General features: G+C 46.4%; 1 protein-coding gene across 1 annotated transcript in view; it reads right to left on the bottom strand.

Moving 5' to 3' along the window:
• ZNF473 (zinc finger protein 473) overlaps window positions 1-120 on the bottom strand; it is a 7,143-nt gene extending 7,023 nt beyond the window's left edge. The window contains 1 exon segment of the mRNA XM_007463447.1: window positions 1-120. This exon segment is cut by the window's left edge and continues 1 nt beyond it. Within this exon segment, the coding sequence (XP_007463509.1) occupies window positions 1-96 (96 nt within the window). The 5' untranslated portion in view covers window positions 97-120.
• Window positions 121-11,916: the final 11,796 nt, after the last annotated feature.

Here is an 11,916-nt window from a genome sequence, read left to right as displayed (position 1 = left end):
CAGGAAGAGGTTCTGGTAGTTGTCCAGTGCTGTGTCCCAGAACAGGTCCCCCTGGTCCAGCCCCAGCTGCTCCCAGTCCTCCAAGGTGAAGTCCATGGCTACGTCCTCGAGGGTCGCAAATTCCTGGAATGCAACACACTGTCAGTGATGACTGCGGGGCTGGGGTCAGGGAGGGGCCAACGGCTCACTCAGCACCCCCAGCCCCCCATGCGCCAGGCCTTTGGCAAAAGTCATCTTGTGAGAACCTTCAGATGTAAGACACTGGGCATCCCCATATTTTCTAGGCAAGGACAAGAGTCTTGAAGAGGAGACATGAGGTTCCCTCAAGGTCACAGAGGTGGGTCTACCTGATCCTGACATCCATCTACCTTGGCTTTTGTTTTTTTCAGTGTTTGTTCAAGATTTTAAGTTTTTTAAATTAAAAAAAATTTTTTTAAATTATAGTTGATTTACAATGTTATGTTAATTTTTGCTGTACAGCAAAGTGATTCAGTTATACATATACATTCTTTTTCACATTCTTTTCCCTTATAGTTTATCACAGGATACTTAATATAGTTCCCTGTAGGGCCTTGTTGTTTATCCATTCTATATATAATAGTTTGCATCTGCTAATCCCAAACTCCCAATCCTTCCTTCCCACACCCCCTCCCACTTGGCAACCACAAGTCTGTTCTGTGTCTGTGAGCCTGTTTCTGTTTCATTTATTCATTCCACGAACACCTCGAGGAACTTCCCTGGTGGCGCAGTGGATAAGACTCTGCACTCCCAGTGCAGGGGGCCCAGGTTCCATCCCTGGTCAGGGAACTAGATCCCACATGTGTGCCACAACTAAGGAGCTGTCAAGCAGCAGCTAAGGAGCCCATCTGCCACAACTCAGACCCAGCGCAAACAAATAAATATTAAAATACAAACAAACAAAAAATATCTTGAGGCTTCCTGTGTGGCAAACCGGTGATGGTCCCTGGGGGCCCAGACATGAGTCCCAATCAGTACTTGTACCTGTGGAGCGCCAAGTCTGGTGGGGCTGACAGATATGGTCAGGGACACCCCATCCGGGTGGATTTGTGCTACAGCTGAGGCAGCAGGGGTGATATGGGAGACCAGAGCGGGGAGAAGCTGACACTGCCCAGGGAAAGTGGGGGGAATGAGCTGGGTCTTGAAGGCTGGGGAAGACTCACCAGCCAGAGATGGTGGGCGGGGTATATTCTAGCAGAGGGAGGAGCCTGACCAAAGGCGGGAAGCTGGAAAGTACAGAGTAACATTTTACCACCAGGCCAAGGAGGGAGTACGGCGTGTGTGGGGACACGGAGAAGACAGTGTGGAGGGGGGAAAGGACCCAGGTCACGCAGGGATGGGCTCAGAAACCTGGATTTTAACCTATAGGCAATAAGGATTCCTGGAAGGATACTGAGCAGGAGAGCAACAGTGTGAGGGCTTTCCTTTAAGAAGATCGAGTTGGGGGACTTCCCTGGTGGTGCAGTGGTTAAGAATCCACCTGCCAATGCAGGGGACACGGGTTCAAGCCCTGGTCTGGGAAGATCCCACATGCCGCGGAGCCCGCGAGCCACAACTACGGAAGCCTGCGCACCTAGAGCCTGTGCTCTGCAACAAAGAGAAGCCACCGCAATGAGAAGCCCACGCACCACATCGAAGAGTAGCCCCCGCTCGCTGCAACTACAGAAAGCCTGTGCACAGCAACGAAGACCCAACGCAGCCAACAATAAATTAATTAATTAATTAAAAAAAAAAAAGATCAAGTTGGCGACCATGAGAAGACAGTGAGCCAGAACAAGGCAGGCCAGCTGTGCGGCCTTTGGGGATGATGGGTTAGGATAGGGAGGGACCCTCGACTCACCTCAGTCATAGCCAATGGAGGTCCAGCAGCCAAGTCCTCCTTTAAGCTCCCCGTCCTGGGAGAAAGTGTCCCTTCCTCCTAGGGCTGACTCTGGCTGTGCTGGAGGAGCCCCCAAAACTTCCAGAAGCAGGAGGAGGAGTCAGAACATAAGTCTCCCTGCAGGAATCACAACAATTCTATTTACTGAAACCACCCAGCCCCACATTTCTCCTGTGCTTCAGAGCCCGCAAGGCCACTTCACAACCCTTCTTGGCACTCACAGTCAGTAAATATAGCCAGTAAATACCCACTTGGGAGAGGTGGAGATTCAGATCTATCCCCTTGGCGGAACCTTCTGTCTTGCTCCCCACTGTGTGCACAGTGCCTGGCACACAGTAGGGATTTTTAAAATATTTGTTGACAGAACACATGTGTCTCTAACTGAACCCCCGAGACAATGCTTCTGATATTTCTGATTCTCATCTCTAAGACTTGAGTCCAGGTGAGCCTCCAAGACTGTTGATGTTTCTTCAACCTTTTTTTTTAAACCATGACCCACAGTAACACAGACAATATATACCATGACTACTCATTTGCATACATAACTGAACAGAAGCTTCATGAAACAATACTTCTTCTTACAAAGTAGGATGGACTGGGATGTTTACCATTCTGGTTGCTTTTATTTTACTTCATTAAAAAAAATTATGGTCACTGCCCCCCGAGTTATTTTCATGACCCAAAGTATGCAAAACACTGTACCACTGGTGCGGCCACTGTGTATTTCCTAAGTAGCATATACCTGTGGGGTGTCAAAAGCATTCCATATCATGAATCAGCAACGACACAGGTCCACAATTCTTAAGTCTCTGGGGCCAGAGAATTCAGAAATTTTCAGACTTTTAAAAGATAATCCAGGGGCTTCCCTGGTGGCACAGTAGTTGGGAGTCCACTTGCCGATGCAGGGGACACGGGTTCGTGCCCCGGTCTGGGAAGATCCCACATGCCGTGGAGCGGCTGGGCCCGTGAGCCATGGCCGCTGAGCCTGCGCGTCCGGAGCCTGTGCTCCGCAACAGGAGAGGCCATAACAGTGAGAGACCCGCGTACCGCAAAAAAAAAAAATAAAAATAAAGAGCTATGGGTATTCGTTTTAAAAAAAAAAAAGATAATCCAGGGACTTCCCTGGCGGTCCAATGGTTAAGACTTCGCCTTCCAATGCAGGGGGTGTGGGTTCGATCCCTGGTTGGGGAGCTAAGATCCCACATGCCTCATGGCCAAAAAACCAAAACATAAAACGGAAGGAATATGTTAACAAATTCAATAAAAACTTTAAAAAATGGTCCACATCCAAAAAAAAACTCTTAAAAAAAAAAAAAAGGTGATCCACCATATATATGGTGTATTTCATTAGAATCCCAATGCAGTGTGGTGGGGGGAGGGCGCTGGCGGGAGCATTTCATAATTGAATACTTTGATATTTCTAGAACAGAGGTATCAATATTCACTCTAGGTAGGATAAGTAAAAGTAATAAATCACAGCAGTTCTAATCAGGTGCGGGCACCAAATCCATGGAAAAAAATGTTTGGTTTTCAGAGCTTTATAGATTTTGTGACTGCAGATAAGGAAATGTGGTAGACCTATAATAAGTGCTAACATTTTACCCAACGAGAATTTCCCTCAAGACAGAGGTTAAGCCGTGACTTTTTAGTATAATTTGATCCACAGATTTTTAAAATTTTATTTTATTGAAGTAAAATTGATTTACAATGTTGTGTTAGTTTTTGGTATACAGCAAAGTGATTCAGTTATTTATATATATGTACATACAGTATATGTGTATATATATATATATATATATATATATATATATTCTTTTTCATATTCTTTTCTATTATAGTTTACTACAGGATATTGAATGTAGTTCCCTGTGCTACATAGTAGGACCTTGTTGTTTATCCAGTCTATAGATAATAGTTTGCATCTGCTAATCCCAAACTCCCAATCTGTCCCTCCCCCAGCCCCCCTCCCCCTTGGCAACCAGAAGTCTGTTCCCTATGTCCAATCCACAGATGTTTTTTGTTTTGGGTTTTTTTTTTTTTTTTTTTGGGGGCCCGGGGCCTCTCACTGTTGTGGCCTCTCCCGTTTTGGAGCACAGGCTCCGGACGCGCAGGCTCAGCAGCCATGGCTCACGGGCCCAGCCGCTCCGCGGCATGTGGGATCTTCCCGGACCGGGGCACGAACCCGTGTCCCCTGCATCGGCAGGCGGACTCTCAACCACTGCGCCACCAGGGAAGCCCCACAGATGTTTTATCTGGCCTGAGTTGGCATTGAGTGTTTTGAGAGAAAATTCTTTCAAATAATCCCAAACTTAAAAGCTGGGAGATTTCACCTAAAAACTTGATTTCCAGCTTCTGAAAATTCCTAGGATTTGGCCACATGGGGTCTGCATTTCCATGAAGATAGTTTGCTGGAGGCCATTTAGAGCTACCCCCGCACCCCGCTTTAGATGGGGTGAGCCCTCCCAGATGCCCCACAGCCCTCACCCAGACCTCTTCTCTCCTTTTCCTTATCTGCTTGACGCTCATAGACATCTGAGTTTGAGAACTCTACGTACAGTTTCTAGATCCCGTTCTGTCCACATCTCATACACTCTCAGCCCTGGCAGGGAAGAAACTGGAGCCCTGATGCGAAGCTCAAGGTCACCCAGCCTGTCATAATAACTTGGGACAAATACGACTGGAAAACCTTAGGCCCTGGAGTCAGGGAATCTTGCCTCTTCCTGGTGTGGGACCATGGCCAGATCATTCACCCTTTCTGTGCCTGTTTCTACATGTACAAAATGGGGCAGATACAACTCATCCACAATCTCTTGTCTACAATTCTGAAAACGTAAGGCTCTGAAAACGTAAGGCTCTGAAAACCACAACTTTATTCAAAAATTGGCAGCCAATCTGAACCCGAATTGCCACAGGCTATATATATTCTTTATTCCCCTTTAGTGTGGGTATTCATGCCTTTTCCGGCAGAAATACTCGATTTCCAAGAATTGCCCCAGATCTCGCTTGGGGGTGTTGCCTAATTATTAAACATGCACCCAGTAACTCTCTAAATTCTGAAGAATTCTGATTCCCAAGATGATCCTGGTGGCTGCGGAGCTGACAAGAGAAAATGCGAGGACAGAGCGGCGCCTGGCACACAGAAAGCGCCCAAATAAATGGTAAATATCTTGACTTTCTAAGGAACTCCCATTCATTCATCCCTCAAGATCCGACCCAGCTCTGCCAAAGACTTCAGGCAACTCACCCGCTCCTTCAGCCTCAGTTTCCTCACCCAAGAATAAAATAAAATAGAATCAATCCTCTCAGGGCTGCCGGTGAGAGTTGGAAACCACTTCAGCAAGATCCTGGCTCGTAACTCTGAACAAGGGCTCAAGACTCCACCTAGATACCCACAGCCCAAGGCGACTCGCCCAGTGCCGAAGTCTCCCCAAAAGCATTCCGTCACCTCTCGTCTTCAGCGATCCCAGCCCCGGCGTCTCCTCACCTCGAGACTGCGGTCAGCCGGGTTAAAAGACTCGACCCCAAACGCGTGGGAGCCGGAGACCCAACTCCTCGGATACGCGCCTCCCCGCAGCCACTTCCGTTAACGGGAGAATCTCTTTAGGGCTACTCCCCCACCCAGGATCCTCCGCGCCAGCCCCAGGACCCCGTTTCCCAGAGAGCTATGCGGACGCCTTTTCTTGTCTGAGCACACTGGGAAATAGAGTAGAAAGAGACTCGGCATCCGATGGCATCTGGGTATTGTAGTCCAGCTTTTGAAGGACAACATAGTCAGTCTTCGTAGTTCATCCCTCCTTACGATTGGCTCCACGTTGGCATATGCGCAATAGAACCAGGAAGTGTTCCACAGAATGTGGAATGGGGTTGGGCGATGAGGGAAAATCCCTCCCCCAGCCTGAGTCAGAGGGCTGGTCTGCCGCGAAGGTGCCTGGGAAATGGAGTTCTCAGGAAGGCACAGCCCGCGGGCAGTCCGGAGGTCTGCGTAGGCTGCGCGGGCGCAGTCCTCCCGCGAGGGAGAGGGTGCGCGCGCAGTGCCTTCCGTCCAAGCGGAAGTTTTCGCGGGGCAACTGATAAGGTGAGTCCCAGTTCTCCTGGAGGGTCCGAGGGTCTGGCTGCAAGTATGTCTCCCCACTCCGCTCACCAAATCTAGAGGTGAGGGGAGGAGAAGCGGAGCAGGGGGAGGTCTTCTGATACTGTAGCCAGAGTTCGGTCGTGGTGCCTGTGACGTCAGCGCGACTCTTTGTGGGAGGCGGAGCCCCTGAGAGCGGGGGTCGGGGGTCGGGGGTCGGGGTGAAAGAAGCTTCTGGTCTCCGAAATTACCTGCCGGCTCCAAGTGTCCCCAGCTTCTTCGGGCTCTTGGTGATAGGCGTGGCTACGACGGAGACGGGCGGAGCTAATGGGGAGTTCGACAGACGCGCCGCCGTGGTACTACGTCATCCCTGGTTTCCGCGGAGGACGGGGCCGAGGCAAATCCAGTCACCTAGGTGATTAGCTCTCCTGCCCTAAGTTAGAGTCTAATCTTTAGCTCTTCCAGGAGGGGCACAGTATTTAACACGTAGCAGATGTTCAGTAAATGTTTGTCGAGTAAATAAAGGAAATGGGTGAATGAATGATAAAGACTGGCCTGAGTGTTGGAGCCTTGGCTCTGAGTCCTGAGCTAGCCATATGACCTTGGACCGGTGACTTCAACACTGAGACTCCCTTGTTTCTTCCATACATATTTATTGAGAGCTTAGTATAGCTGTACTTCCACGTGACGTATTAAACAGTTGCTTGCTTATTTATTAAACTTGTCTTCCCCCACTAGAATGAGCTTTGTCGGGTCAGGAGCCTTGTTTGTTTCCTTTGCTGCTGTATCCCCAGTAGCAGGCACATATTACGAGTTCAGTGAATAATTTTTGTTTTTGTTTTTGTTTTGCGCTATGCGGGCCTCTCACTGTTGTGGCCTCTCCCTTTGCGGGGCACAGGCTCTGGACGCACAGGCTCAGCGGCCATGGCTCACGGGCCCAGCCACTCCGCGGCATGTGGGAGCCTCCCGGACCGGGGCACGAACCCGTGTCCCCTGCATCGGCAGGCGGACTCTCAACCATTGCGCCACCAGGGAAGCCCAGTGAATAATTATTGAGTGAATGAACAAACTTAGCACATGTTGGCTGCATAGCCAATGCTCAATAAACATTAACCATTATCTTTTTTAAAAATAAATATTTATTTATTTGCCTGCATTGGGTCTTCATTGCTGCACGCAGGCTTTCTCTAGTTGTGGTGAGCAGGGGATACTCTTCTTTGAGGTGCGCGGGCTTCTCATTGGGTGGCTTCTCTTGTTGCGGATCAGAGGCTCTAGGCGCGCGGGCTTCAGTAGTTGTGGCACGTGGGCTCAGTAGTTGTGGTTTGTGGGCTCAGTAGTTGTGGTTTGTGGGCTCTAGAGCGCAGTCTCAGTAGTTGCAGCGCATGGGCTTAGTTGCTGCGTGGCATGTGGGATCTTCCCTGACCAGGGCTCGAACCCATGTCCCCTGCATTGGCAGGCAGATTCTTAACCACTGCGCCACCAGGGAAGTCCCGACCGTTATCTTTTACTTACATGTGCAGCAAACCTGAGTCAGCCTCTCCACCTCTTTTCACTTACAGGACACAGTTAAGATGGAGTTTCCAGCCCAGTGAGTCTGAGGGCCAGACCGTGACCCCATAAAGGTACCATCCCCTGGGACGTATGCCCCTTAAGTCTTATTCCCCACCAACAGCCTGCTCCTGCTGCATCTCCTGTGTGTTACTGCTCACAGACTTCACTCCCAGGAGAAAGGTTATCAGCGGCGTGGCAGTGGTCCAGGCACTTACCCATTCCTAAAAGCCGTCTTTATCCGACGGCACTTGGCACCTGGGGAAATTCCACTGAAACCGCCTCAAATTTTCAAACTTTTATTTACATAAGTAACCTAGCACAGTCTTGAGTGTATTAGTCAGACTAGGCTAGACCATGCTGCAGTAACAGTTGACCCCCAAATCTCAGTGGCTTAACCCAGACACCAGTTTCTCACTAATACAAGGTCTGGAGCAACTCTCCAGGGTAGCTATCCTCTAGACAGTTTTGATCTTGTGGCTCCAACATCACACAAGGGTTTCTGGTTTGTCATGGCCTGAAGGGAGAAGTGATGGTGACTCTTCTAGCTTAAAAAAATGCTCATCAGTATTTATATCTTCGAAAAGCTAGAGATGTCCATTTAAATGTTATTACCAGGAAAGCAAATGCTTAAGTCACACGACCAATCAGGATTACAACCTTCTTAGAGGCTAAAGAACACTTGGCGGCAGTTTTGAAATCATATGTCTTACACAACTTGTGTAAAATAACAGAAAGGCAGTTTTATGCTACAGCGTGGTTTGTGTTCTTCTGCAGGCCAAGGGGAAGAGGAACCCTTTTCTCCTCTGGTTGAGATTTCTTTCATGGGCTGTTTGGACGGCCTGTGTGTTTCAAGGGCAAGCACTGGAATTCCGTGAGTTAGCACCAAGAGGAAATGGAGAGACCTGAGAGGCTCAGAACTTAGGATATGGAAAGAGAAAAGGGAGGAATAGAAACATTAACAAATGGAAGATGATAAGTGGGATACAGGGCATGATAGGGTAATAACAACCACTAACATAAAAGGCTTTCTGTGGGCCGGGCCCTTGTTCTTAGCAATTGATAGAAATGTATTGCATTTAGGCCACCAGCCACTCTGTCAGACAGGAATTGTTAAAAGCCCCATTTTACCATTGGGCAGACTGAGGCACAGAGAGGTTAAGTAACATGCCCAGCAAGGAGCACATCTGGAATTCAAATCCAGGCAGCCTGGGACCAGAGCCTGTGATTTTAAGGACTATACTGTTTGCATTCGCAACAGAAACCAGTCTTTACAGTGAATAAAGGGAAAGGTTTTAATTAGACTGAGCCAGACACAGAAAGATAAATATGGCATGATCTCATATATGTGGAATCAAAAAAAAAATTGTCAAACTCATAGTAACAGTGAGTGGAACAGTGCTTACCAGAGGCGGTGGGGGAAAAGAGATATTGATCAAAGGGTATAAACTTCCCATTATAAGATGAATAAATTCTGGAGACCTAATGTATAGCATGGCAGCTATAGTAAATAATAACTAATTGTATACTTGAAATTTGCTGAGAGAGTAGATCTCAAGTGTCCTTACCACACACACACACACACACACACACACACACACACACACACACACACAAATTGGAACTATAAGAGGTGATGGATATGTTAATCCGTTTGATTGTGGTGATCGTTTCATAATGTATACTGTTAACCAGACTTTCAGAAACGGAGACTGACTGAAATAAAGAGGCATTTATTTGGGGTTTGTTAGAACTGAAGCCCAGGAGACCCAGACTCAAGAAGTACTTGAGGGCATCCTAATAAAGAAATACATATATATGTATTACAATTTAAAAAAAAAAAAGAAGAAGCAACTTGAATTGTGTTCCACTGGACTACAAATGAAGGAAGCTTCTAAAGGCAAAAACTGCAAAGCCACAATTAGTTACATTAGTTGTTTATCAAGAATTATAATTAGATGATACAGCCACTATGGAGAACAGCATGGAGGTTCCTTAAAAAACCAAAAACAGAACTACCACATGACCCAGCAATCCCGCTACTGGGCACATACCCTCAGAAAACCATAATTCAAAAAGAGTCATGTACTGCAATGTTCATTGCAGCACTATTTACAATAGCCAGACATGGAAGCAACCTAAATGCCCATTGACAGATGAATGGATAAAGAAGATGTGGCACATATATGCAATGGAATATTACTCAGCCATAAAAAGAAACAAAATTGAGTTATTTGTAGTGAGGTGGATGGACCTAGAGTCTGTTATACAGAGTGAAGTAAGTCAGAAAGAAAAACAAATACTGTCTGCTAACGCATATATATGGAATCTAAAAAAAAAAAAAAAAACGTTCTGAAGGGGCAGGACAAGAATAAAGATGCAGACGTAGAGAATGAAATTGAGGACACGGGGAGTGGGAAGGGTAAGCTGGGACGAAGAGAGTGGCATGGACATATATACACTACCAAATGTAAAATAGATAGGTAGTGGGAAGCAGCCGCATAGCACAGGGATATCAGCTTTGTGATCACCTAGAGGGGTGGGATAGGGAGGGTGGGAGGGAGACGAAAGAGGGAGGAGATACGGGGATATATGTATATGTATAGCTGATTCACTTCATTATAAAGCAGAAACTAACACACCATTGTAAAGCAATTATACTCCAATAAAGATGTTTAAAAAAAAAATCAAGCTGGCAAGAAGTAGGGTGTTTGTTAGAAAAGGATTGGTTGGGGTCAGAATGGTTGCATCTTTAAAACGGGGAACAACCCTGAGACACAAGGTTCCAGGTAGCAGATGTTGTTTTAAAAATGGCTGGTGTCCTTGGGTTAGTATAGTTCACAGAAAGTTCAAGTTCTCAGTGTTGCACGGAAGTCCTGAGACCAGATCCTCATTGGCTGCCCAGTTCCATTTTTGTATGTCTGAACTATGATCACTCCATTATAATTTTAATTTGTCATATATACATATGTGGCAAATTAGAGTTATTTATATATATATATACACATATATAAACAAGTTGTACACTTTAAATATAGACAGTTGTTATTGGTCAAAGATAAATAAATGAAAATAAAAAGAAAAGAACTTTGTCTTGCAGGGCAAAGTGAAGTTATGAGCACAAGTTTATTTTGACTTCAATTTTGATATCCCAGCTTATAACTGGGACTGTACACTGAATCTTAGAATAAAAAAATAAAATAATTTTGCTTTTTTCTTTTGCTATTTACAATATATTCATTGGAAATGCCTATTGCACTGTCATCCCTGTTGAGTTTCTCTGCTTCATTCTCTGCATAAGTTTCATCCTGCTCTTATGGGCTAAATTCATATTTAGCAAAAATTCATATTTTTAGGAAACTCTAACCCTGAGTATCTCAGAATGTGTCTGTATTTGGAGATAGGGCCTTTAAAGAGGTAATTAAAGCGAGGTCTTTAGGGTGGGCCTGCTGTGGTCTGAATATTTGTGTCCCCCCCCCCAAATTCATATGTTGAAATGAAATGCCCAGTGTGATGGTATTAGGAGGTGGGGCCTTTGGGAGGTGGGTAGGTCGTAAGGGTGGAGCTCTCATGAATGGGATTAGTGCCCTTATAAAAGAGACCCAGAGAGTTCCCCATCCCCTTCTTCCATGTGAGGACACAGGGTGAAGTTGTCAGTCTGTATCCCAGAAGAGGGCCTTTACCATAACCCAGCCACGATGGCACCTTGATCTTGGACATCCCAGTCTCCAGAACTGTGAGAAATAAATTTCTGTTGATTGTAAGCCACCCAGTAGTCTGTGATATTTTATTATAGCCACTCAAACAGACTAGATAGGCCCTAATCCAATTAGAAGAGGGGATTAGAACACAGACAGAGGGACAACCATGTGAGGACACAGTGAGAAGGCAGCCATCTGCAAGTCAAGGAGAGAGGCCTCAGAAGAAGTTAAACTTGCTGATACCTCGATCCCGGACTTCTAGCCTCCAATATTGTGAGAAGATAAATTCCTGTTGTTTAAGCCACCTAGTCTATGGTATTGAGTTGTGGTTGCCCAAGCAAATGAATACACCTGCTGTATCCTCATTTGTTGTAGGCTCTATGTGTGATTTTGCCTTTGATTTTTTAAAGTATTAGGAAGTATTCCAGAAATACACAAGGCTTAGAGAATAATGTAGTGAACACCCATTACCCCTCTAAGTTAGTCAGGATAGGGTAGGATGTGCTGCAGTAACAAGTAAACCCTGAAATCTTAGTGGCTTAATACAATGTAAGTTTATTTGCCCATCATGAGATTGCGACGTGGACCAGGCAGCCCTGCTTCATCTTGTACCTATGCCATCTGGAGTATGGACCATCTGGGCCGTCCCTGCAGAGGACGGGTGGACAGAGGAGGTACTTGGGCTCTTAACTGCCTCAGCC

The sequence above is a fragment of the Lipotes vexillifer genome, unplaced genomic scaffold (genome assembly GCF_000442215.2).
Source record: "Lipotes vexillifer unplaced genomic scaffold, Lipotes_vexillifer_v1.1 scaffold802, whole genome shotgun sequence".
In the NCBI taxonomy this organism is placed as follows: domain Eukaryota; kingdom Metazoa; phylum Chordata; class Mammalia; order Artiodactyla; family Lipotidae; genus Lipotes; species Lipotes vexillifer.
Note: the sequence above shows the minus strand (reverse complement) of the source record. Positions and strands in the feature narration are given on the sequence as shown.